At 43.6% G+C, this 27,767-nt stretch overlaps 1 protein-coding gene across 3 annotated transcripts in view; it reads right to left on the bottom strand.

Annotated features, from left to right (window-relative positions):
- Window positions 1-27,767, bottom strand: part of Nsd3 (nuclear receptor binding SET domain protein 3) — a 109,664-nt gene that overhangs the window by 10,679 nt on the left and 71,218 nt on the right. The window contains exons 9-19 of one of the 3 annotated variants that reach the window (XM_036209382.1): window positions 26,400-26,445; window positions 23,325-23,455; window positions 21,914-22,042; window positions 21,089-21,215; window positions 18,186-18,383; window positions 17,645-17,815; window positions 10,472-10,618; window positions 6,918-7,074; window positions 4,541-4,743; window positions 3,828-3,940; window positions 3,028-3,297 (exon numbers count right to left, since the gene is read on the bottom strand). In XM_036209382.1, the coding sequence (XP_036065275.1) occupies window positions 3,028-3,297; window positions 3,828-3,940; window positions 4,541-4,743; window positions 6,918-7,074; window positions 10,472-10,618; window positions 17,645-17,815; window positions 18,186-18,383; window positions 21,089-21,215; window positions 21,914-22,042; window positions 23,325-23,455; window positions 26,400-26,445 (1,692 nt within the window). Of the gene's footprint in view, window positions 1-3,027; window positions 3,298-3,827; window positions 3,941-4,540; window positions 4,744-6,917; window positions 7,075-10,471; window positions 10,619-17,644; window positions 17,816-18,185; window positions 18,384-21,088; window positions 21,216-21,913; window positions 22,043-23,324; window positions 23,456-24,195; window positions 25,424-26,399; window positions 26,446-27,767 lie in introns of those variants that run through there. The other 2 variants (XM_036209383.1, XM_036209384.1) reach the window with 2 other exon arrangements.

Raw genomic sequence — 27,767 nt, 5'->3', positions numbered from 1 at the left:
CTAGATCTTGAATAAACTACCCCAACCTTGAAGCCATTACTATCACTATAATTACAAAGTTTTAATAGTTTGGAGCTGAGGAGGTGGTGGCCGTTAGGGGGAAGAAACAAAAAAAGTCCGAATCTGAAGCAGAGAGGATATGCGTTTGCTCTGTAAACCTTCTATTTTGAATAAGTATATTTACAGAGAGCTAAAAACATGCAAACTCTACCGTTCACTCAGCTTCCTCCAAAGGTAACATCTTACACAACTCTAACACAGCACTAAACTAGAACACTGGTGTTGGTGCACACACCCCACTCAGCCGTGGAATCCTGCCACCACACAATCACTGTCGAGACTGTATCTGCACCCCAGGATGTCTTGAGTTTTCTTCAACAGCCACACCCATCCTCCATCACTCCAGCACCCTGGTTTCCTAGCTCTTGTCACACGCCAATCCATCGGTATAATTCTGTCATTCAGGGATTTTCTACATGAATTTATATAATATGTGATCTTTTGAGACTTGTTTTGTTAAGACTTGGTGTTTAAAGTTATTGAAGTATACGGATGTTTTGCTTGCATGCATGTCTGTACACCGCTTGCGTGCCTGGTTCCCTGAGACCAGAAGAGGCAGCAGATCCCCTGTACTGGAGTTACAGATGGTTGTGAGCTGCCATGTGGCTGCTGGGAATCCAACCACGGTCCTCTGGAAGATCAGTCAGTGCTCTCAACCGCCAAGCCATCTCTCCAGCTCCTAAAGACGTGTTTTTATTCCAAGAGATCTGATGCCCTCTTTTGACCTCTGCAGGCACCAAGCAGACACACAACACAAACATATACAAAACACTCACATATAAACAAAGATTTTTTTTTATTTCATGTGTATGAATGTTTTGCCTGAAGAGGTGTGTGAGTGTGTGCGTGTGCATGCACACGCACCATGTGAGTGCACCATATCTGTACAGTATCCGAAGAGGCTGTAAGAAGGTATCACAGGCCCAGGAAGTGGAGCTCAGATGGTTCTGTGTGAGTGCTGGGATTCAAACCTGGGTCCTTTATAAGAGCAGCAAGTGCTCCTAAGCACTAAACCATCTCTAGAGCCATGGGACTAGCAAAAATAAAAAATACTGAGAACTAAAGCTAATTAATTCTCCAGAGATCTCCCAGTTCCGTTCCGGTTGTCTTTAACGCCTCAGTAGACCCTCAGTGTGGCTGTACCGCATTTCTTTAACCGTTTACTCACTGGAGAAGACTGGCTCATCTTTCCAGATTTCTGCTATTATAAAAATACAGTTGAGGGCTGGGGATTTAGCTCAGTGGTAGAGTGCTTGCCTAGCAAGCGCAAGGCCCTGGGTTCGATCCTCAGCTCCAAAAAAAAAAAAAAAAAAAAATACAGTTGCTATGCACATTTGGGAAGAGTTTCCAGTGACTGCAGAGTTTCATTCTCCTGGCTTAGCCAGGGGCAGATTTGTTGTTTGATACAGTCGATGTACGTATTATACAGCATGTCTGAAGAAAACTGTCGCCAAACTACTGCTGACAGCGCCTGTTCTACTCCCACCCCACCCCAGTACCGAGTTGCAGGACTTTCTCATCCTAAAGAATTGGCCACTGCTGCTGTCGTTTTAACTGGTAAACTCACCGGTGGCTACACGGTAGTGAACTCCTGTGTTTATCTAACTGCTGACCTTTCCATCTCCAAATATGCTGACTCAGTCTAGAGCAACACATTATCCGTGGGACTCACCAGCATTTCAAACTCAGCGGAGAAGAAGCGTCTTGAGAAACAAGTATGTGTGTGCTTCCTGTCTTAACACATTTGCACTCCACAAACAGACTCTCCTCAGTTCTCACCAGACAGCTGAGAGCAGGGATCAGTAATGCAGACCTAGGGCCTTGTGCCCCAGATCCCACTTGAGATCCATGCCATCCATCGTGATCCCTTCCCCCAAGGATGTGGCAGTGGTGACGACATGCATGGGCTAACGAGACCATGTTGTCTAAGATCTCAGCGATCCTCACGCTAAGTGGCAACTCTCATGCCTCAGGTAGAGGAACTACAGCCACTGAAGGTTAACTCATTCTTGGCCCACAGCGGGAGGGAGGATCTCGAGCAAAAGCACTGGTCCACAGTAGCAAAGAATGGGTGGAGTTCTACAGCCTCAAGGAAGCTGGGAAGTGGCTCCCTCCCTGGGTGAGCTGCCGATCCAAGTTTGGTTGAGTTCCTGCAATCCTGAGTGAAGCCAGCTGAGCACTGCCTGGACCCCTGACCCATATCAACTGTGATAATAAAACGTGCATCACATTTTCTCCTCTGTGTGTTCTGTCTGCATGTTGTCTGTGTACCAAGCACTCGAACATCTGAGACCCACCATTTCAACGGTAGGCTTTATTGGAGATTTTCATTTCTCTTTTAAGCTATTTGGCTTTAAGATATTTTTCCAATTGGTATACACTTCTTGTGCCAGGAGACTCTTGTGATAAAAAAAATTGTTTCATGGTGTGAAAATAAGAATAAGTTACATATGTTAAAGCCCTCAGCTCCTTCTACTGCTCTCGAACATAAGGCCTCTAACAAGCTTTGGTTGTGTGGACTATTATTACAGTCTACGTGAGTGACATGGTGACTCAGTCACACTTAGGGTTAATGTTAGGAGACGGGAGTGAAGTTCTGGGTTCGCTAGTCTCTGCCCTGGTGTATAATCAACATGAGTTACTATCTCACTTCTCTGTTCATCCACCATGAAAAGCAACACGAAGAAAGTAGGTTTGAATCATTTCACCTAGTAATTAAAAAAAAAATCAAATACAAAAACATCAGTGCCCTCCTATTTAAGCTCATCAAACAATGCTCACAGTTTGCGTACACTTTATGATCCTTTTCTCACTCTTTCTTTGCTCAGCAAGTGCCAAACTCTGTGAGAAACCTCAGGTCCTGTCATAAAGAGCTGTGCTTCCCATCCCAGAGGCCAGACCCACAGAAGCATCCTAAGAGACAGAGGCTCTGGCCCATCCTACTGAGCTGTGCCTCCACCAGACTACCTTCTTAATGCTCCTTTTGGTTCGGAGGCCCCAGCCTCTCCGCTCCGTTTTGATGATCTCTGCTTCAGGGTAGAGCCTCTTTGTGAAGCATTGGTTCTGACAGCGGTCCCCGGCAGGGCACACCTGTGGGTGACACTCATACTGGGACATTCTGTTCAGACACTCCGACTCCAGGCCACAAGGGTTTTCATCAGCAGGCTTGCAGTTACAGCGGGGAATCTCCGACAGGTCAGCCACCTGGATTGGCACCTTCCCTATCACCTTGTTAGCCTAGGGGACAGAGCCACAAGTGAAGGGAGAGAAGGTGAGCATCTGTGAGCAACTGGAACTACATCAAAGCACTGTGACAGGACCCGAGGAAGTGCCTTAGCTCAACTTCTCCTGAATAAATTAGGAGTAAGAACTATGTCTATTTGCCACACAAAGTGTTCAATTTGATGTTAATTCTTAATTGTCTACATTGCTTGCCACAGACTGACAGAAATTTAATACCTGAAGCTAAAAGAAAATAAGCTATCTGTGAATCTCTGGAAAAGAAGGGCTAAAGATCTACATCCTCATTTGGTCGCAGGATAATCTGGTAGAAACAGAACATAATTTCATATGAGCCATGGCTCCTGGGTATGGAACAGCTTGCCAAGGACCCACTCCTTAGCACCACAGGTAGATCCCACCCTCAGCATCATGGGTAGATCCCACCCTCAGCACCATGGGTAGGCTCCCACTGATGCAGCTACAGAAACTACTAGCCTAACAAGGAGACGCTGGCCGACAGGGGACATGGGGGAAGACATGCTCACCTTGATGTGTTTGTAGGGAGGTGGTTTCCTGGAGGTTTTCTCTATCTCCAGAGCCTCCTTACTCTCCCGCTGTGCTTTCAACTCCTGGAAACGCTTGGCAGCTTCCTCCAGTGCTGTTGAGAAGAGCAAGCAGGCCATTATCGAAATGCAAACACACACCAGAGGGTGGGAAGCTAAATTCCATCACCTCTGAAATGCTCCCCATCTGGCCTGGGGCTTACTTTTTAGATACCCTGGAAATCACCAGTCATCATCATTACAGAGTTAATAATAAATTAGGATACGACCCATCAAATACTACACTTTGTGCATCCTCAGAGCAGAGGTCCTACATCAACAACAAAGGCCTCTAAGTGACTCCACTAGAGTACCTGAGTACCCTGACCTGGATTTAAATGACATCTACCCTCACTCAGAAAGGTAGACTTCAGGCCTGTTGTGAAGGCCCCAAACTCTTCCTGGGAAGTCTTTTCTACTCCTTCATGGCAAAGGAGCTTCACCTGGTTAAAAGACACTCAAACACAACACAGTGTTCCCCGTGCTTTGCATCTCAAACCTGAGTCTGATGTCGTGAGAAGTTTATGGGTACAAAATCATAATGCCTGGAGAAGATTCTCAAGCGACGGAAGAAATTTCATGTGCAAATAAAGGGATTCTAAGAAGCATGCACTGGAGTGGTAGTTCTGAGTCACTGTGAGCACGGGCCAGCTTACCTTTTTTGAAGGTCTTGTTAATGCTAGTCTGTCCCTCTGCAGAGCTTTTGTCCCCTTCCACATAAGGGAACACTCTGCCTTGGTGTACCCAGTAGTAGTCATGAGACCCAAAGAAGAACACAGGGAAGTCCCCCAAGTCGTGCCTCAGGCCCTGGATATTCAGAGGCACAGACCTGGGGCTACAGATCTCTGCAGGCCACCATCTGAACACAAGAGGGAGAAAGTGAAAACAAACCAACCCTCAGAGTGGAAGGAGGGACCGGTTCATAGTTCAAGACTCATTCAGATTCACACACACACAATACTCTGTGGTGGTGCTGTTTTTCTAGACAGGGTTTCTCTGTGTAGCTCTGGCTGTCCTGGAACTCGCTTTGTAAACCTGGCTGGCCTCAAACTCAGAGATCTGCCACATGTGCCGCACACGCTCCCATTTGAAACTTTTCTTCTAAGATTTACTTTTCTGTGTATGGATGTTTTGCCAGGTGTCTTTGGAGGCTTCCTTGGGTACCCAGAACACAGGTATACATGCAGAGAAAACACCCATACAAATAAAATAATAAAAATAAATTAAAATTAAAACCTTAAAGGAGAATGTTTTTAAATTATGTTAATCACACACATAATTTAAAACTTGTTGTTGTTGTTGTTTGAGACAGGGTTTCTCTGTGTAGCTTTGGCTGAAGTGGAACTTGCTATGCAGACCACGCTGGCCTAGAACTCAGAGATCCACCTGCCTCTGCCTCCCCAGGGCTGGGATTGAAGGCGTGCTTGCTCCATCACTGCCTGGCTCATGTTTTTATTTTTATATGTACACACATGTGTGAGACCGGAAGAGAATATCTGAACCCCTGGAGCTGGGGTTACAGGAGGCTGTGCGCACCTGACGTGTGCTGGGAACTGAACTCAGGATTTCTGAGGAGCAGCACGTGCTCTTGACTGTCTCCGTGGCCTGTTCTTGTCCCTCTTGACTGTCTCTGTGGCCTGTTCTTGTCCCTCTTGACTGTCTCTGTGGCCTGTTCTTGTCCCTCTTGACTGTCTCTGTGGCCTGTTCTTGTCCCTCTTGACTGTCTCTGCGGCCTGTTCTTGTCCCTCTTGACTGTCTCCGTGGCCTGTTCTTGTCCCTCTTGACTGTCTCTGTGGCCTGTTCTTGTCCCTCTTGACTGTCTCCGTGGCCTGTTCTTGTCCCTCTTGACTGTCTCTGCAGCCCCTGTTCTTGTCCCTCTTGACTGTCTCCGTGGCCTGTTCTTGTCCCTCTTGACTGTCTCTGCAGCCCCTGTTCTTGTCCCTCTTGACTGTCTCTGCGGCCGTAGTTCTTAACGGGACAAGAACAGGTTGGTGAGGTGGCTCAGCGGGTAGATAAACTGACTTCCTGAGTTGATCCTGACAGCTGTTTTTACCTCTATGATTGTGCTGTGTGACAGAGGCATGCCCCTTTAATAAATAACTAACTACAAATGGCTCTTATTGGGGGTAATTTCACTCGTTAGATTATGTTTTTTAAAAGCACTCTACGCATAGCTTAGGGTTACTTGAACACAACGGGCCTGGATTAGAATCCAACTAACCTAGCCAGGCGGTGGTGGCACACACCTTTAATCCCAGCACTTGGGAGGCAGAGGCAGGTGGATTTCTGTGAGTAAGATGCCAGCCTGGTCTACAAAGTGAGTTCCAGGACAGTCAGAGCTGTTATATAAAGAAACCCTGTCTTGAAAAACATTTAAAAAAAGAATCAAATGGATCTATTTTGACAAGGTTATAAACTCTTGATCTTATTAGAAACTAGATATTATGGGACTAGAGAGACGGCTCAGTGATTAAGAGCGCTTTCGGCTCTTCCAGAGGACCTGTGTTCAATTTCTGCACTCACAGGGCAGCTCACAACAGTCTGTAACTCAGTCTCAGGGGATCTGACACCCTCTTGTGGCCTGCAGAAGCAGCCCATACACAATATGTAGACATACAGCCAATCAACCATCCATACACATAAATTTAATAAATATTTAGAAAAATTTTAGTTAGAAAAAGAAGTTAAAATAAACATAAAACTAAGATACAAAGAAAACACAATATCTACTCTTCATGTAAATCCTTTCATTCCAAAATTTAGTAGTACATAATTCATTAGTATAAAATAATTCACAGAACCTAACAGAGTAAAAAAAATGACTCTTAAAGAAAAAAGCAAACAAACAAAAACTAAGAACCATAAAGAGCAGCAGAGCTCCTCCAACCCCTAAAAATACACCAAACCCCATTTTCCTTCACCTCTCTGTTGCGGGGCCGAGCCTGTCTCTCTGCCCGCACGCTATCAGCACTGATGCAGATTACGGCCCCGCTCGGAACAGTGTAACTTCCCCCTGGTCCTTGGAAAACTTGCCTGTAATTTCCCAGTTTGACCCAAACAATCTGCTTGTAGTGCAGCTTCTTGCCAGCTTTACAGTCATTGCAGTGCCAGCAGCCTTCTGGCATGTCTATGTTCAGGCACTCGGGGTGGAAGGAAGCCGGGCATGTCTCACAGCACAGCAATTTTCCACCTGGAAACCAACAGACAGTCTTAGTGACTGAGAAGAGAAGAGAAGGAGAAAGTTATCCTTTACAACATTCAATTTTATTCGAGGGGAAAAACAAAGGGACTGGTCGAGTCCTATCCAGAGGGATGGACTAAAGCAGGAAACACAGGAAATAGCCCGTTTTTAAGACTCCAGGAGCTAGCAACTCGGAGCTCTGAGTAGGGCCAAACCACTCGGGCGCCCCTTAGAACATGAGCAACTGGGGAGCCAGGTGTCAGCTAGCTAACACATCACAGAGACAGAAACTCTTTAACCCAAGGAGAGATGAAAGTAGGTTTTCAACAAATAGCTTTCCTTTGTTCTTCTGAGCGAAGAAAGAAATAACCATGTTTGTGTTTTAATCCAGTCAAAATGCACTAAATCCCTTTATAATAAAATCAGCGGAGAATGAAAACAGTAAGTTGACCAGTACTTCTTTTCTTCTTCAAATACGAAAGTGGAACAGAGATTCTGAAAATAGCAGCCATAGCACCATTACCTTTTCAGTGAAGCAGACAGACAGACAGACAGGCTATACAGCAGTGATCTGACCATCCCCACACCAAGGGTTCCCTTTCTCCTAATATGACCCATATTTTCAAAATCATACAACCCCAAATCAACTTGCACTTCAGTACTAACGATTTCCTCCACTTTACTGGGAGATAGTCCCACTGTGTAGTTCACACTTCCCACTGGGGCCCTCCTGCCTGTCTCCCAAAGGGAGGGATTGCAGGCAGGCACCACCATGCCCACTCTCCTATTTGTAGTGACCAAAGAAATACATAACTCTGAACCAAAAACAATGCAAGCATTATAGTATCATCGTGTTGAATGGTTGAAGTCACAGCCAAGTAAATCTCATGTAACTCTATGTTGTATAAATGTGTAATTCTCTTAATTTTCCAAAAATACTTAGAAGTTTTCTTTGTATATCTATTTTTCTGACTTAAGTTTGAGAACCACTGCTTTATAAAGCACAAAACTAAGTAATTCTCAGTGCGGAATGAAGTATTACATGCAAACACATCTTTTCAGGTTCCTACTAAGCCCTCTCTTTTTAGACTAAAATGTTCCCTGGCTGACACCAAACAGGTGTGACAAACAGAATCATCCTTTTAATGCAAACAAATGAAAGTGGGGGCGGAGAGGATGAGGTGTTTCTAGGATGAATATCAACAAGTAACAGGAAAGGGGAACCACTGAAGACAACGAGAGACGTTCCATTGGCAAGTCAGTTCTACAACCTACAAGTTGGCAGAGATTGAGTCTCACAGACAAGACCCAGAGCCTTCCATATAACTTGATCAGATTACATGCTCCAGCCTTGCACAGAGTTTAGAAATCTTGTCTTCCTGCACCGTCAGACCTCTGACTGTGACATGAAAACAGAGAGAGAAGCTATACACAACCAGAGATGGACCAGCACTGTATTTCCTCTGCCCACTCGGACCTCAGTCACGGATGCTTCCCCCACCGACTGCAGGTATCAATGGGGATTAACTGGTCCAGTTTTCCAGCCTTGAGATTAGCTGCTTGGATGTTTTAAGTCTGTGGAAGGGACCGTCAAGAAGGAGACCGGCCTCACAGACAGCCCTAGAGGATATGTGATTATTAGCACCACTGTGAAGTTGGGCTGGCCAAGTTTACTGTCAATGAAAATGGTCGCAAGTTTCAGCCTTATTTCAGAGGAAATACAGAGCCAGAATCAGTGAAAACTATCATGATAGAGATGTTCAAAGCACGTAAGAATATAGAAAAAAGAAAAATATGAATGGTCTACCTTGATGCTATGCATATAAACAAAACCACAAGGACAACAAAAACCTGCTTTCCAGATACAAGAGAGGAAATCTGTCACTCAGGCTAAGTAGAGAGCTCGAAACCACTTCAGTTATGTCACGGTTAATCCTGAATGCTGGAAACCAAACAACTGAGTTAGCCTCGTTTTACAAATGCACTGACAGACTAATTCCACTTGGCTGAGGACCGCAGGCCCCGCCCATCCCCTTCAGAAGCACAGCATCACCAGTAAGGCCATGCCTTCTGACCTCAGCAGACAGCCAGCAACAGCCATGGGTCAGTCCCCTCTCCGATACCCCTAGTGGGCTCTAATCACCTCGCTCAGGCATCAGCCTTTCAGTTATTAGTTGCGACTTGGGCCAACAAAGGAGCAAGGATACATCAAATAGGCAGCATGAATAGCAGAAACTAATACAAACAAACTAACAAACAAACCATGTTTCATGTGCATACATGGTATGAATAATGAATTTTTCTTTATCGATTCTGAACTTGGACCTCAGGTCATAATGAAAATATATTAAGCAAAAGCTTTATCCATACCTTCCAAACTCAGATGTTTCCTCTGGGGTAACAAACCCCCAAATAAACATGAAGTCACTTCCCCTCTATCATAAGCAGGCTATGGCAAGTTAAGCACAAATAAAGTTTTCCTGCATGAATGAGACTGATTGAGAGAATATGAGCATACAGATAGCTCATGGTTCTTTATGAATAAACTACCCATCAGCAATTTGATTTGGCTCCCTTTTAACATCCAGCATTTAGGGTATGCCCTCAACCCCAGCTTCCCTCCTAAGGGAAGGAAGGGCACTTGTTTTCATAGCATCTTAACTAAATATTTAAGAAACACAACAGACTGTGTTCTAGAAACAATCGTTTCTAGTCTCTGTTACTTTGGCTTTTTTTCTATATTTTGGTTGTGAGCCTAGCCTATCACGGCTGAGCTTTCCCTCCAGTCCTGGCTTTTCCCATAAATAGCCTTTCTTGTTAGTTAGCTTATAGGTAACGACAAACCATACCATGACTACCCTAATATAACATGTATGATAGTTCTAGGACAAGCAAATAAGAAACAGCCTTTGGGGGCTGGAGAGATGGCTCAGTGGTTAAGAGTACTAACTGCTCTTCCAGAGGAACCGGGTTCAATTCCCAGCACCCTCATGACACCTCGCAACTGTCTGTAACTCCAGTTCCTGGAGATCTGACACTGTTATACCAATGCTCATAAAATAAAGTTAAGTAAATTATTAAAAAAAAAAGAAACAGCCTTTCAAATAGTCTTTTATGTTAAGTAAAATTCTAGTCTTTAGGTTTTAATAACCTACATCTTTGGAATGTATGAAAACTGACTCAGGGAGATAAGTAAAAATTTGTGATGACAGAATTATTTAAGCCTTTTTCGATAATTTTATAGCCATATGAAGACACAGTCACAACCACCAAGGCAGAATCTACCCAGAGCAACAGGCAGTACTTGACAGGCACACATTCCCCCCTTTATTTAGAGAGAGAGAGAGAGAGAGAGAGAGAGAGAGAGAGAAAGGAAAATGCAAAAACAAACTATTTTAATTATTACCTTTCTCACATTTCTTTTTGGAAGCTGACGAAGAAGGAATCATAGGTAATTTCATCAACTCAGCACGGTTTGATTCATTCAGTAGGTAGTGGGATTTATAGGCATAGGAACTGAACATGGGGTCTGAATGGTCCTGAACTATCAGCCCTATATGAAACAAACAGAAAGAGATGAGCTGCGATGGAACTACCCATGATTCCATGAGGGAAAACCCAGCACCTATCATGGCCCACGCCTACAGGGAGGGAGGGAGGGAGTGTGTGTGTGAAATGCAGCCCTACTCCCCTGGACCTTACTAAAGGAGTGCCAACATTTCGGATTTCATTGGTTTCTTTTCTGCCGTCATAGAAAGCAATGACCACTTTAGACAGTTATAGAAAGTTCCCTGATGGACATATAGACCTGCCTATCGGAAGAAAACAGAAGATCCGCTGTACCACACCAGCTCCCAACACCTCCAGTTAAATTTATAGTGCAAAAAAATAAGATAAAATAATAATGCAGCTCGATGCCATTTTCTACTCGGGCACTGTGAATCTAATGAGAATTCCTCTGCAGGTTATTAGTTTCTAATGATCTAGGACTTGAGAACACATCAGAACAGTGTCACTTGGGGGTCTGTTTTGGAAGGGTCACCGCCGACTCTTCCCTGTGGTGTACTTGTCATCTGATGCTGCCCTCCACTGAGATGGGTCCAAGACATGTCTGAAGTAGGTGAACGAGCGGAACTCAACACTGCTACCAAAACAGTAATTTCCTAAGAAGTTACGTGATGTCAATCTTTTTTATCCATTTAGAGCAAAGATGTGGGATGGAAGGGAGGGAGGGAGAGAGGGAGGGAGGGAGACTTAAATGAGGAAGGTCAAGCAGTCCCTCCACTCACAGCTGAGCCTCAGGGAAATCACTCAGCCCAGGCTTCGGTGTTCTGACCCACAGGAACAGGAAATGCTTCCTAAGGTACCTGTGGCAGCTGTTTCAAACTGTGTATATTAGAGTGTGATTTACATATGCAAAATAAACTGCTATTATTACTATTAAAATAATAAGAAAACCCTATCAGCTCTATTACAAACAAAGGCATAGAATGTTAAGAAATTTTTATTTTATAGAGTACTCAAGATGCACAAAAAATATAAATAATATAAACTGCACTGAAAGATATCTCAGTATTTCCTATGGTGTTTCAAGTTGGCTGGGGATGTGTGTGAAAGCTCTAAACATATTTCTAGACCTTTCCATCGTTAAGAATTAGTTTCATGGCTTTATTTTTTAATTAACTAATTAATTAATTTGTGTGTGCTTGCAAGCAAGTGTATACATGCATGTAAGCAGAGGCCAGAGGACAACTTGCAAGGGTCATTTCTATTGAGTGCATTCCTGGGATCAAATACCAGGCGGTCAAGCTTGGCAGCAAGTGCCTTTACCCACTGAGCCATCTCAATGGCCCCAGCTTAATGATTTAAATATCCAGTAACTAAGAACTAAGAAAAAAAAAACTTTATGAGGATGGAAAAATTCTTAATAAGGCTAGAAAGATAGAAAATAAGCTCCATTTTCTAATACTAAAACAAATTATTGAAGTATTTTCTTTGGCATATGGATTTACTATAGTCAGTCTCCTTAAAAATAAGTGTCCTGAAAGTTTAAAACATTACATATGTTTTCCTTTTTGGCTTTTTTGAGTGAGGGTCTCATTATGTAGCTCTGGCTGTCCTGTAATGCACTATGCAGGCCAGGCTGGTCTCAAACTCACAGAGATCTGCCTGCTTCTGCTTCCAGCATACTAGGATTAGAGGCGTGCGCCACCATACCTGGCTTACATATTTATACTTTAAAAGACTTTGATTTAAACCTTCTTTAAAAAAAAAAAAGAAAAAAAAAGAAAATTCAGCAAATTTACTGGTTAAAAAAACTAGATGTGACTTCCATCTCATTTAATGTGCTTTTAACTTTGAAGGTAAAATGAAATAGGCATATGAAGAGATCAGATTAAAGGAAAAGAGGGTAGACTGAAAGATTTAAACCTTCTTCTTCTTCTTCTTTTTTTTTTTTTTTTCTGAGACAGGGTTTCTCTGTAGCTTTGGAGTCTGTCCTGGAACTCGCTTTGTAGACCAGGCTGGCCTGGAACTCACAGAGATCCATCTGCCTCTGCCTCCCTCCCGAGTGCTGGGATTACAGGCATGCGCCACCACTGCTCTGCCAGATTTAAACCTTCTTAAATCTCAAATATCTGATATGTTTAGAATAAAGTTTTTGCAAAAAGCTGTGAGAGAAAATGACATTTTATTCTTACTACATGAAGTTAATTTACTATACAATTAAAATATGTGGGCATTCATTTTATGGGCTTTTAAATAAAGTATAAACAGATATAAACACAGGTTCTGGTTCTGATTCTGAATCACTGGGCTTTGCACCATGCACGTTATCATCAAGCTTTTGGTTAATGGGTATCAGTTTAATTTCACAAAGTGGCAAGAGTATACCATTTCCTATTTGTCCTAAATTAAAACAGCTTTAAAGAGCAATCAATTTAAAAAAATAAAAAAGTAGCCTGCTGTAATGGCCCAAGCCTTTAATTCCAGCACTTGGGAGACAGAGGCCAGCCTGATCTACATAGTAAGTTCTAAAACAGCCAGAGCTACATAGTAAGACCCAGTCTGAGAAAATGAAAACCAACTAAACAAAATAAAACAAAGCAATCAATTATTAAATGAAACACAGCACAAAAAATACTGGTTAAAATACTGACTGAGCTAGACTTTGAATACACTTCAAAGTAAGCTGTCATACTCATTATAAACCACATTTTTTGTATCCTATTATGAAGGGGCTGGAAGAGCCATCACTGTCACTCAAGTTTCCAACGCTATGCATCAATTTATGATTCACTAGTGTGGGGTTGAAGAGACGGCCCACAGACTAAGCATGGGCTTTTCTTGCAGAGGACCCAGGTCTGAGGCCCAGCACCAACATGGTGGCTCACAACCACTTTTAATTCCAGTCCCAAAGGATCTGATGACCTCTTACGGTCTTATGGGCACTGCACACACACACGGTTCATAAGCATACATTCAGGTACACACAAATAGTCCTTTCTGATCACCACTCTATTCAGTAACAGAAGACAGGGATACTTTCGTATTTATTATTTGCTTATCTGACAACATAGCAATGAGTATCTTGGTTGAACTCCTACATGCTTCAAAGCGGGAACTGTAACGACACTGGCTTCAGGCTGGGGTAAGGACGGGTGGTAGGAAACTTGTCTAGCATGAGTGCTTGGGTGTAATCCCCAGACCACAAGCAAAGCAGCAAACCAAAGCCAAAGTATCAGTGTCCCTACTCTGATGGCAGACAGCATATATGCTTAGGAAACTGAGGCTCCAGGTAGAGAGCCTTGGTTGGCTGTAGAAGGAGCTGTGTAAACTGCTAAGACAGATGTCTGTTTAGTCGTTAACTGCCGACCTCCTTTCAGGTGCTTTTCTTTAATGAGAGATACAAAAGCAAAACCACCCAAAATAATCTGTCATCCTACTTAAAGGCTGTTATATCTTTACAAATTGGCATGGTAAATAAAATGCCTACAGTCCCAGCTACTTGGGAAGCTGAGGCAGAAGGGTTGCTTGAGTTGACAAGTTTAAGACCAGCCTCCAGACAGAGCGCTCATCTTAAAAGAGAAAGCAGAAAGGAAACCTTAAAAAAAAAAAAAAAAAAAAAAAAAGTCTAGTACTTCTAACAAACGAACTGGCTCCTAAAGCAAAAACAAACAACAAAAAGTTTTGATCTTCAGTAAGGTCTAAATATACCATAACAGACTCGGTACATCTAGTAGTTCCTTTAAATATTACATAGAGGGAAATGAAAAAAAAATGAAAATTTTATTAAAAACAAAAGTGACATTTTAATTAAATCAAAAGGCAATTATAACGATTACTAATTACTAAAAAAGAAAAAAAGAATTTGATTATAATACAGCCAAGATAAAGATGGACAGTGTGAGCCAGGCAGTGGTGGCATGTGCCTTTAATCCCAGCACTCAGGAGGCAGAGGCAGGCAAGTCACTGTGAGTTCGAGGCCAGCCTGGGCTACCAAGTGAGTTCCAGGACAGCCAGGGCTGAGACAGAGAAACCCTGTCTCAAAAAACAAGAAAAAGATGGACAGGTGAATTATGTACCATGAGGTGCTTTGAATAAGAACGGTCCCCAGGGCTGGAGAGACGGCTCAGAGGTTAAAAGCACTGGCTGCTCAATTCCCAGCACCCACATGGTGGCTCACAACCATCTGTAATGAGATCTGGCGCCCTCTTCTAGCCTGCAAGCAGAACACTATACACATAATAAATCTAAAAGAAGAACGGCCCCCATAGGCTCATGTGTTTGGACCTCAGTTGGTGGCACTGTTTGGGAAAGGTTTGGAGGTGTGGCCTTGCTGGAGGAGGTGTGTCACTGGGGTGAGCTTTGATGTTAAGGGCCCAGGCCATTTCCAGTTTGTTTTCTCTCTGCTCCTGGTGATTGACTCAGCACCATGCCTGCCTGCCGCCACGCTACCTGACATGATGGGGGAGCATCTGAAACTGCAAGCCAGCCCTCAAATAAATGCCTTCTTAGAAGCTGCCTTGGTCACGGTGTCTCTTCACAGCACCAGAACAATAACTGCGATGGAATTTGGTAACAGGGAGTGGCATATTGCCGGGCAAGCCTGATCATGCTGGGTTTTAGAGACACTCGGAAGACTTTGGAGGAGAAAGCAAGGCTGAATGCAGTAAGTGGGACTTAATGGCACCCTAGTAGGAGTTTGGAAGACGGCAGAGGTAAAAACAGTGTGGACTATGAAGGTTTCAGCTCAATGTTCAGAAGGGAAGAATATTAAGCATGTGGCTTAGAGACTATTCTTGTGATATTTTTGGCAAAAAAAAAAAAATGTGGCTGGTTTTTGCCCTTGTCTTTAGAATCTGCTAGAGGCTAAATTGAAGAGTTTTGGATTAATGTTGTTGGCAGAAATTTCAAGACAACCTAGTGTTGACTGTGTCATGTGGTTATTAGTGATCACTCTTATGCAGATCTATAATGAAAAAGAACAAATAGGGAAAAAAGGAAATACAAAATGTACAATTTGAGGAGAAAAAGAGCATGAGGAAATTTAATGTTACAGCCAAGTCTTGTACTCAAAGAGATGAGAAGTTTAAAGATCTGATTCAAAATGGCAAGACCCCACTCAGCTAAGCCTCTATCTTGTAAAAAAAGAAATGTCTAAGCAATCTTTTGCTTCTGAAGCAAAGAAAACCTACTCAACAAGGACAGCGGCAACAAATAAAAGGTTATGCAAATGTAATCCAAAGCTGAGGAGCAGAACTTGGTAGCACTCCTACATGGCTCTGGTTTTAGAGGCAAGAAGGGTAGATACATAAGAAAGGGTTTGTGGAATCTTCCTCCACAGAAGGATAGACGCTGAGGCCAGGTGTGTGCCAGGGGAGTCCCTGCATGGAGACGCTGAGAGGCCATTGTGTGAGGCTGTGAAAGTGAAGCCTGGATTGCAATGGAGATCCCAGGGTGTTGGAGATCCCAGGCCCTGGGATGTCTGCCAAAGAGAACTGCAAGCGGAGTGTGGCACCAGTCCAAGAGGAAGAAGTGTCAAGTGTGCTGCAGTCAACAAAGCTGGAAGGAGTGAGGATCTCAAGAGCTCTTGGACATCAGAATTTGGAGTTTGCCCTGCTGGGTTTTAATACTACTGCTATGGTCCATATTTTTTCATTATACTCCCTTTCCCCATTTTGGAATTGAAATGCATATTTTGGAAGTATATAACTTGCTTTTCTTTCTTTTTTTCTTTTTCTTTCTTTCTTTTTTTTTTTTGAGACAGAGTTTCTCTGTGTAGCCCTGGCTATCCTGGAACTCACTTTGTAGACCAGGCTGGCCTTGAACACAGAGATCCACCTGCCTCTGCCTCCTGAGTGATGGAATTAAAGTAATTTGCTTTTTGATTTTACAGAGGGTTACATGCAGGAGGTTGCCTTGAGTCTCAGAAGAGACTTTGGACTTTACATAGTCTTGAGACTGAAAGACTATGGGGACTTTTGAAATTGGACTAAATGCATTTTTGTCTGGTGACATGGCCAACAAGCCTAGGGGTCCAGGGAGTAGAATATGATGGTTTGAAAATAAAAATGACCCCTATATGTTTGAATGCTTGGTTCCCCAGTTGGTGGAATTGTTTGGGAAGGATCAGGAGGTGTGGCCTTGTTGTGGGTTTTGCGGTTTCAAAAGCTCAAGCCATTCTAGTTAGCTCACTCTCTGACTTGTAATTGTTATTTCAACACGTGAGCTCTCAGCTCCTGCTCTAGCATCATGCCTGCTTGCTGCCATGCTCTCCACCATGATGGTTGTGGACTAAACCTCTGAAACTGTAAGCAAGCTCCCAACTAAATGCTCTCTTCTATAAACTGCTTTGGTCATGGTGTTCTGTCACAAATAGAAAAGAAAGACATACCATGAACTTAAGTTTGTTAATACCATCCCCCAATACTGTTTTCAGTTTATTAATCTCACACATGTGGAAACCCTACATGGGTGCTCTTAACTAAAGCCTCGGCTGTCTTATCAGACCCTCAATGGCAGATCAAAACGCACAACCAAAACCTGCTCTAGCCTTGCTTCCCACGGGACATGATCACCTGAGGATGATCACAGGGCAGGGGGAGCTGCTTTAACAGAGAACTGAAGAGAAGAATACTCTTTACTAATGGAAATATTAAACAGAAAGGCTAACCAAGAACTTACTTGTAATCTAAGCTTGCTTTTTTTTTTCTTTTTGGAACAGGGTCTCTCTCGCTATAGCCTTAGCTGGCTTAGAACCTGTTATGTGTAGACCGCCTTGCTTAAACTCACAGAGCTCCTCCTGCCTCTGCCTCTCCAGTGCTGGGATTAAAGGTGTGGGCCGCCACACCCAGCTTACGGTATTTTTTAAAAGCGGATGTTAGCTTATGGAAGAATTAATTTTCTTACGATTTGGATGTCTCCCTGAAGTTCTCTTTTAGTAATAGCAGGATGGGTTCAGCACTCCTAGGACATAGCACTACGCAACATCTGGAGCTCAATGCAATGCAGAGACACACTTAAATGGGGAAATGAGCCAATGGAGTCAGAACAAAAACTCAAACAGGTCGACACTCACCTCTGGCACAAACGAAACAAAAGCCTACGTTTACGGCAGCAGAATGACTACTCCGTTTGGAGTGGTTGCTACAGATGAGAATGTGGGAGGACACAGAGACGCTTCCAGCAGCGACACACGCATCTCCAGAGTGATAGGCGACTGGACACCTCAAGCACCTCATCATCCGTCCTGTGAGAAGACAGGTCAAGAGTGGTCTACAGCACGCTGGCTATGATACTCTGCGGGCAGGGCTCCCCCCCACCATGTGACACTGGTCACGGTCATTACGAAATGTTCTTTACTAGGCTGACTGTCACGTCTCTACTCCCCAGTCCCTGAATGCAAGCTGATAATCATGGAGGGATCCTCCAAAGGAATCAAATGCTCTATCTATACATAAGGGCTTCTTCAGTGGAGTTTGAACTCCTGACAAGTCAGCTGCTGCGGCTCAGCTTTTCAACTTGGAGATAAACAGAGAATGCCCGACACTGTTGACAAGGACGTGCTGAACATACGTGAGCAGTGTTCTTTGGACACATCCCTTCTCTGCCCTGCTCACCTTTACTTGCTTTGTAGATGTCCTTCTCCACACAGCAGGAGGAGCAGCAGTGCTGGGGGCAACGGAACCCCTTGGACTCAAAGATGGCAGTGGGGAGTTTGCGGACACAGGCTTCATGATAAAACTTCCCACAGACACTGACGGAGCAACGCTTCACATCCTTACCAGACACTTTACATGAAAAACATGGGTGCTGGCCTAGAAAATTCATGATAAACATAGGTTAAATAAGATCTGATTAAAGCACAGTCCATTTCATTGAACCTTTCCAAGTGCTGGGATTATGTCCAGGGCCTTAGGCATGCAGGCAATTACTCTTGACAATGAGCTACATCCCAGCACTTGGGTTTTTTGAGATAAGGACATTTTTATGTACCTCAGACCAGCCTCAAAACTGCCATCCTCCTGTTTCAGTCTCCTTAGTGTTCAGATTACAGGTGCGTGCCTCCACATAAGCTAACTAGTCCTTTTACAGAGAAACAGCAACAGACATCAAAGAGCAGCCTTTGAGAGAAATTCTGCTGTCAGATTTTCGAATTCAGCATACGAAAAGAAACCTGAGGCTGGAGACATGGCTCAGTGGTCACAGGCACTTGCTGGTTTTCCAGAGCACCTGGGTTTGATTCACAGCACCCACTTGGCAGCTCATAACCATCTATAATTCCAGTCCAGGGCACCCAACACCCTCTTCTGGCCTCCTTGGGCAGCAGGCATGCTCACAAACATACTTACAGACAAAACACCCATACACAAAGTAGATTTTTAAAAATATAAGAACACAGCTAAATTGAGATCCTAAAACTAGAATTCTCAGCACTTCAAAGGTGAAGGAAGGAGGTCTCAAGAATTTAAGGCCAGCCTGGCTTACACAAGAGTTTATCTTAGCCCTAACTCAACCTACGCCAGATTTCTATAACTCATAAAAAATCCCTTCCCACCCCACCTGCTGCTGCTGCTTCTGCTGTGTGTGTGTGAGTGTGTATGTGTTGTGTGTGTGTGTGTGTGTATGTGTGTGTGTGCGTGTGTGGCACTCACATACACACATACTCATTTATGTGGAGACTGACATCTGGTCTTCCTCAATGGCTCTCCCTTATTTTCTGGGACAAGGTCTCTTGCTGAACCTGGAGCTCAATGATTCCAGCAAAGCCTCAGCAATCTTCTTATCTCTGCCTACCTGGTGCTGGGCTTACAGGCATGCAGCCACACCTAATTTTTACATGGATACTAGGGATCAAATTCATGTTCTCATGATTACACACAAACTATTTTAGTGACTGAGTCATCTCTTCAGACCTCTCCCTTGTAGAAATATTCTTTTTAAATGAAGTGAAATCTCCAGGCAGTGGTGGTACACGCCTTTAACCCCAGCACTTGGGTGGCAGAGGCAGGTGAAATCTATGTGAGTTTGAGGTCAGCCTGGGCTACAGAGTGAGTTCCAGGACAGCCAAGGCTACACAGAGAAACCATGTCTTGAAAAAAAAAAAAGGAAATTAAGTGAAATCAGTATTTGCTGAGGGGATTAACCAAACCTGGTTCTTTGAGAAAATTAGCAAATTTAATATATCTGGTTTGAGTAATACAAACTAAAGAAGAAAAAGTATCAATATTATTAGTATCAGAAACAAAACACAAGACACCCCAATAAACACTACAAACATTAAAAAGATTACAAGGCTATCACTGTACCTTTGCTAATTTGAAAATTCAAATTAATGGAAAAACAACTTACCAACACCAGAACAAAAATAAACAGAAATAGGTCTGACTTGGTCTTCAGTAGGTGGAACCATTTGGGAGGGATCAGGAGGTGTGACCTTGTTGAAGGACAGATGGGCTTTGAAGTTTCAAAAGCCCATGCCATTCCCAGTCAGCTCTCTCGACCACAAGGCTGTTGTTTCAACATGTAAGCTCTCATACTGCTCTAGTGCCGTGCCAGCCTGCCTGCTGCCAGGCTCCTCACCATGCTGGCCATGGACTCACCTTCTGAAACTATAAGCCCCAATAAGCTTTCCCAAGTTACCTTGGCCATGGTATCTCTAAACAGAAAAGTAACTAAGACAATTAGCTACGTTGTTTCAGACTGCTTTCCTTGCATTTAGAACCATAAAGAAGCATATTTCTTTGTATGCTGTTATGATAGGTATTGCAGCATACACAGCTGAAGAAGAAATACATAATAAATATCAAGTTCAAAAAATTAATAGTAGGCCTGGCATGGTGGTGCAGGCCTTTAATCTTTGCACTGGGGAGATAGAGGCAGGTAGATTTCTGTGAGTTCAAGACCAGCCTGGGCTACACAGTGAGATCCTTTCTTTAAAATAAATAAATAAATAAACAAACAAACAAACAAACAAACAAATAAAAAGCTGGGCGGTGGTAGCAGCACATGCTTTTAATCCCAGCACTTAGGAGGCAGAGCCAGGTGGATCTCTGTGAGTTCAAGGCCAGCCTGGACTACAGAGCAAGATCCAGGAAAGGCGCCAAAACTGCACAGAGAAACCTTGTCTCAAAAAACGACAACAACAAAAATTAATAGCAAAATTAATAATAAAAATTTGTGTTTTCACTAAATAATCATATTTATAGTTTTATTATAACCACATTTATAGTTAGTAAATTATATTTAAATATTTACTATAACTATAATTAGTTTTGATCAATGCTTGAAGTGTACTAAAGGACTTTAAACCTGTTTATTAAGCATGCACACACACTCAACTCTTAGACCTAGCTGCAAACAAAACAAATTTATCTAATTTTTTTTGGGGGGGGGGGTCACGGGCGCATTGTGAGTGGAAATCCTGACTGCTGTTTTGACTTTGGGAAGCTCAATAATGTATACCTATGGGAGGGGAGGACAGCGCCCGCACAGCCTCCCGACTCAGCCTGGCACAGCTCACCAGTCTCACACTCCTGGCAGATGAAGCTTCCCGAGGGGGCTGCAGTCAGCCCCAGGCACTCCACGTGAAAGTATCTGCAGCACTCCCCGTCACAGGAAAGCAGACAGTCACCAGCGGTTTCACACATCTGCAAGAGTGAGAAACTAGAGCATCAGAACCGACCAGGGTACTTGCCTAAGTACAGGCCACTAGATTTTTCTCCTAAAAAAGATTTATTTATTATCTATACAGCATGCATGACTGCAGGCCAGAAGAGGGCGCCAGGTCTCATTACAGATGGTTGTGAGCCACCATGTGGGTGCTGGGAATTGAACTCAGGACCTCTGGAAGAGCATATTCTGAGTTAGAAGGTCTAAAAATGGGACCTAAGAATTCAAATTTCTCTTTTCTTTTCTGTTTTTTTTAAAGACAGGGTTTCTCTGTGAAGCCCTAGGTGTGGTTCCCAGCAACTCACACAGCTATATGTAACTCCAGTTCCTGCTTCTGACTTCCTCAGGTACCAGGCAAACATGTGGTACACATACCCTCATGCAGGTAAAATGTAACATGAAATAACTCAAAAAGAACTAAAAAGGAATAGGTAGCTGGGCATGGTGGCATAGGAGTCCAGAGCCAGGCCAGGCTGCAGAGTGAGACCCTCAAAACCAGACAGCAAAAGCCCAATGAGGGACAGATATTCCGGTTCAGGGCAGGGAGAGCCACCACCAGGCTAGGACCTCCAACTTTAAAGCGGTGGGATCATAAAAACAGAGTGAAATACAAACGCAGGCGCTGAAGACACTGCTGGTGGAACGGGATGGCGTTTACAGGTAGCCGCCTGCCTACCTGACACACGGTGTCCTTCTTACTCATGCCAACGCCTCTCCGAGACACACTGGAGTCCACTGACTGTGAGTCACAAGCATCTGCATCTGCAGCGGCTGAAGGGCTATCTCCTTCCTTCCCAAAGCCTACCTATTGGAAAAAAAGCACAGGATAAAGGAAAACAATTCCTGCAGACACAATGCAAAGACTAGTGCAACTGGCTCAAATCTATCTCAGCACAGCCAGCCTGCCTGCCTGCTAGCCTGCCTGCCCGCCTTCTTGTCTGCCAGTCTGCCTTCCTGCCTGCTAGCCTGCCTGCCCGCCTTCCTGCCTGCTAGCCTGCCTGCCCACCTTCCTGCCTGCTAGCCTGCCTGCCTGCCTTCCTGCCTGCCTGTCTACCTTCCTGCCTGCTAGCCTGCCTGCCCGCCTGTCTGCCTTCCTGCCTGCCTTCCTGCCTGCTAGCCTGCCTACCCGCCTTCCAGCCTGCCTTCCTGTCTGCCAGCCTGCCTTCTTGTCTGCCAGTCTGCCTTCCTGCCTGCTAGCCTGCCTGCCCGCCTTCCAGCCCGCCTGCCTTCCTGCCTGCCTGGCTGCCTATCTTCCTTCCTACGTTCTCTTCTCTTCCCTCACTCCTTCCTTCTCTCCCTCCCATCCTTCTTTCAACCCAAGGATGCTATGTATCTGTCATCTGGGAGAAACTGCCCCATATATTTAAAAAGCAACAATGACAAAATTCCTCTGGTTCTGTTATGTAAGAAATCTACAAAGTAAGTTACAAATAGCCAAAAGAATTTTTTTTTCTAGCAAAGCTACGTCTTTAACCTCAGCCCTGGGGAGGCTGAGGTGGGCAGGTATCTGTGATTTCAGGCCAGCCTGGTGTTTATGGAACGTCCCAGGCCATCCAGAATTATATCCTGAGGTCCTGTCTCAAAAACATATTTTTAGAAGTTTTTATTTTGTTATTATTGTTGTTGTTACTGTTATTATTATTAGTCAAGGTCTCACAATGTAGCTCTGCTGTCCTGGAACTGGCTCTGTAGACCAGGATGGCCTGTAACTCAAAGATCTGCATTCTGAGCACCAGGATTAAAGGCATGCTCCACCATACCAGGACCTTAACTTTTTTTTAAAACAAGGCTGACCACTACCACCACACAAAGCACCTGACACCCTGACTACCCCACACTCTCTTACAATGGACCCTGAAAGTTTGTCTGGGGGTTCAAGCAGAAGAATGCAGACCTTCCCTTGGGGAAGGCCATTCCCTTCCATTTTCGGAGTTACACATGGAGAAGGAAGAAGGAGCATGGACCCTACACACACAGGTAACGTGAATTATCTAGGTAACCATTCCCCAGTTTCTCCCCCGGAAGCATGCTACGGTGGCTGGCAAGGCGAGAAAGAGCAGTCTGGCCGGACCCCTGCACACACTCACCTGCAGGTCACTCAGTCCTCGAGAATCGGAGTCAGACGTGTCTCTGTATGCGGACTTAGCCGTGTCTGCATCAGTTGAGGTGCGACTCCTTTTCTTTAGAGGCTTACAGGAATCTGAAATCTCGCTGGCACCTTAACACAACACACTGAAATTAATCCTAAAGTAGTATTTACGGTTACTGCTTTCATTTTTTTGTAGGAGAGTCTTTTCTTTCCCCAAACTCATCTCCAGTGTGTTGAGGGGAATTCACAGCTCTCTGGAGCACTGAAGTTACAAGTGAAAACTTCAGAAGCTTCTGGCCTTCCTGGTAGAGGTGGTTCATTTACAACTGCGCTATAAAACATTAAATTCAGTTCTGATCTATTGCTATTTTCACCAAAAGAGCCCAAGTTCCAATCTAGACATCAATTTACTCAGAACTGAAGGACAGCCAATTGATCTGGAGCAGTTCAGAGAGCCTTTTAGTACGGGAAGACATGGAACCCAACACAGTGCAGTTTACAGATATGGTTGCAGAGACATCTCCATCTTGTTTTATTAGGGATGTGACAAATCTTTGATTTGTATTCGATTCGTACACGGATAGTGCCATTTCAGCCCCCCCCCCCCAATTTTGCAATTCAGTTGATTATCATCCCCCAAATCAATTTGGATGTTCCTGATTGTTCTTTCCTGGTAACGTGGCATTTATTGTGACCGTTAGCAAGTGCTGCAGCATGCCTACACTGTCATGCCATGTGGAAGGCACATCACTGAGGGCTGTGATGGACAAGCCGTGTTCAAGAACGGGAAGTCACCAAGAACCAGATGAGAGACCTCCAGACTTTGGGAGGGAAGGAATAAATATATATTTGAAAAAAAAGGCAGAGAATAGTGTGGAATTTTTTTTTTAAAACTGCGTGTAATACAAATCCAGCCAAAACAATAGTGCAAAAAGTTACAAAGCAACAATCTCTTGGGCTAATGCAGTAGGCTATACAGAGACAGCCGCGATGAAATGTGCAGATCAGGTACGGTGAATACCAAGGAACCAAGGAGACGGTTAATATTTCCACCCGCAGTTTGTGACTTAGATGTTCCCCCCAAACTTTCCATACAACAACACATCTAGACCAGCCCAGCAAGCTATGGCGGAAGTGCAGTCCAGAAGAGACTACGGAGAACGAAGTCTCCTGAGGCCATGAAGATCCGCAACAGGCTGGACGGGAGCAGCGCCTGGTGTGCAGCCATATTCTGTGGTGGAAGATGTGGGCCTCGGGAGACTGCTCGTGTTACTGGAACCTCGTTATCACATCCCATCCTACAAGTTTGCACTGAATGCTTCCTGATAGCTACAAATGAGGGTGCCTGCCCAGGTTAACGCTGATTAAAAAACACAAGTACACAAATCTATCTCTTTCATTGCTGGTGTGTGGAACCAGAACACCACCACAAAATATTTCCTTGGCCTAAGAGATCACTGAATGAACAAGGAGTTTTAACAGAGGAACAGGAGTGCTGTACTGAGAGGCTTTCGGAGGGAGACACAGGTACCGCCAATTCCGATGAGTTTCTGAAACTGCTAGAAAAATGAGGGACCGCTGAAGACAGCTGTCAGGCTGTTCTCCAGGATAACGGCACTAACGTGAAAAAAAACAATAAGAGCTTTGAATGATTGTAATGTATACATTTGGGCCATTTGGCAAAACCCTGCAGATGTGTATTAATGATGCTTTATTTAAAAACAGAACAGTCCATGTTGGAATTGATCAGGGTAAGTTAATTGTGGTTTTTAGGCTGGACCCATGATTTAAGCTGTACCCATCCAGCTCAGACAAAAAATAAAAAGAGAGAAATCATCTGAATGATAAAGCAATTGTTCAGAGTCTTGAAGAAACCAGGCCAGAGAATGCCAATAATGATGATTGGCAAAATCAAAATCAAAACAAAAGAAACTGTATCGAGCCGCCGACAAAGAAATCTTGCACGGAGACTCCAAGTCTGGAGTTTCTGGGATGAAATTGTACAGGAATCTCAGTCCACAGTTTCCTCATTCGCTGCGGAGACGGAGCTGTCACTGAATCTGACAGAGCCCTGCACTCCTCGGTCCGCCGCCGACCCTGTGGAATGGTGGAAACACAACGCAATCAGGCCTCCTAATCTCGCAGCGATCGAGCGCGATGTCTGTTCTTGGAGCTCCGCCAAGCAGTGTTCCCTCCGAGAGGCGTTCAGTTCTGCTGAGGATCTCCACGGAGACCATCGCTGCAGACTTCTCCCCGAGAATGCAGAGAGGCTGGTGTTTTATTTTATTTATTTTAAAATAATGCAATTTGCCCAGAGTAAACTACAGGTATTAAATACAGTTTGAGCTCACCCAAATCGCATGAGTCATGCTATGGAGTCTGTACTATACTCAGATTGCACACAGAAAACACATATATAAGTTTAAGGCTTCTTAAACTTTGTGCATATCTCAAATAGAGTCACATATGGTCATCTAATAGTGGCCATAGTTACGCTATGGGTCAATTGACACAGGATTGTACAGCACTGTAAAGTGTGGTAACACTGTTCCCAGTCAAGCTGTCTTGTTTGCCATAGTCCATTTTTTGACAAACATTAATAGCTACTATTCGGTATTCAGTCGAATACCAAAAAAGTGGATTCGTCACATCCCTAGTTTATAAGCCAGTGAAATCCCAAATCTTATGGAGAAAAGTTGGAAACAATATCAAGTCTACATGGTGTTCTCCAATTTACCAAAACAAGAAAGACTTTTCATGTGGAGGTATGGAGTAGGATCAACTCTAAAAGTCAGTCTCTCTCTCTCACACACACACACAAATGAATTCACACACATGTGCACACACATATACACAAACACACTCGCGCGAACACACATATGTGCACACACATGCACTCACACGTACAACACACTCACACGCATACCAAGGGGGGATGAAATTTCACACTGAAGAGCAACAATGATTGACAGAGACAGACCAAAAAAAAAAAAATACATGAAGTACAAAACAGTTATTCTTAAAAACTGGTTTAATCCAAGAAATGCCAAGCAGCATCATAATACTGACTCACCTTTCTGTAATCCAGTTTTCAGGGAAGCCTGAGGAGCTGTTTCAACCTGTTTGGACAGAAAAACACAGCATTAACAGGAAGGTTTTTTCACCTTTAAAAAATAGAGGGAAGAATCACATTTTCATTGATCTAGGTAATGACGAGTGACCAATGGTTACCAAGACTCTGAATTCGACCCCATCTTTGGGGTCAGAGAGGGTTAAGTCCTATCTGCCTGTGCTGATACCATGTGACAACACACAGCCACATGCTCTTCCTCGAAGGCTTCCCACCACTCCCTTGGTACAGGAAGAGAACGAGAGTATTTTCCTCAGCGTCTGGGAGGCAGGAGAGGGGCTGTTTCTTCGAGCAGCCCAGTGTTGCTATGGACCCCTCCCACCCCAAAGACATTAGGATAAATTTTTACTTACTATGATACTCAGGTTAATGTAACTCACGCCACTTTAAGACCCTTCGGCGCCTGCACTCACAGCTAAGTTGCTGAGAACCGGGACCCTCTCTGTAGAGAGTGCTCTACGGCTCCATACAGCTGGAGGCTCAGCACTGTGCGGCTACAACAAGCTTAGTAAGTCTGTGACACTGCAATAGCACTTTCTGGAGTGTCTTATGAACAAGGTCTTGATCCTACATCAGGAGAGCGAGATCAGAAGTTATTCTGCCAACGTATATGTCAAACACGTGGTGCTGGGAGACTGAACCATTGGAAGAGGGAAAAGATGCTGTTTGGAGAGGTTCCTGTTTAGGCTATGATTGAACTGTATGTTTCTTTAAGGTGTGAAATATGCATGTTGAAACACATTTTGTAAATATTTAAGGATTGTTCTAAGCTTTTTAAAAATTTTTTTATTTTTTTTTACAACAGGTAAAAAAACATACAACAGGAATGCTTTTTGTACGATACAATTAGTTGTACAAATATAAAATCTTCTAAACAATCACTGGTATTATTCTACTACTAACTATATATAACACAGTGGCAGTACATTTGTCCCATTATTTTTACTCATTCTGTTTATAAATTTGAAACTGACTGGTCACAGACTGAATTTGGGAACCAGGTGGCAAAGTCACAATTTCATTTTGGTAACAAAAACTACAGTTTTGTCAGACTTGGAAGTTTTTGGAATTTCCTAGATATGGAAATTATGATAAATGACAAATATTACTAAAATTTTAGCTAAATATTCTCAAAAAATGTTTTATATGCTTGTGATACCATAGAGCACCCACAAAGTTAGCTGTTAAATTTGGAAATTTAAAATTGTGAAGATTTTTAAATAAAAAAGTACATACTCTTCCATGGTAAATGGCTTTAAAATATTAAACTTACTGGAACTAATTCTGGAATTGTTTTAATAGTAGGTGGTT

Source organism: Onychomys torridus, chromosome 17, assembly GCF_903995425.1.
Source record: "Onychomys torridus chromosome 17, mOncTor1.1, whole genome shotgun sequence".
Lineage (NCBI taxonomy): Eukaryota > Metazoa > Chordata > Mammalia > Rodentia > Cricetidae > Onychomys > Onychomys torridus.
Note: the sequence above shows the minus strand (reverse complement) of the source record. Positions and strands in the feature narration are given on the sequence as shown.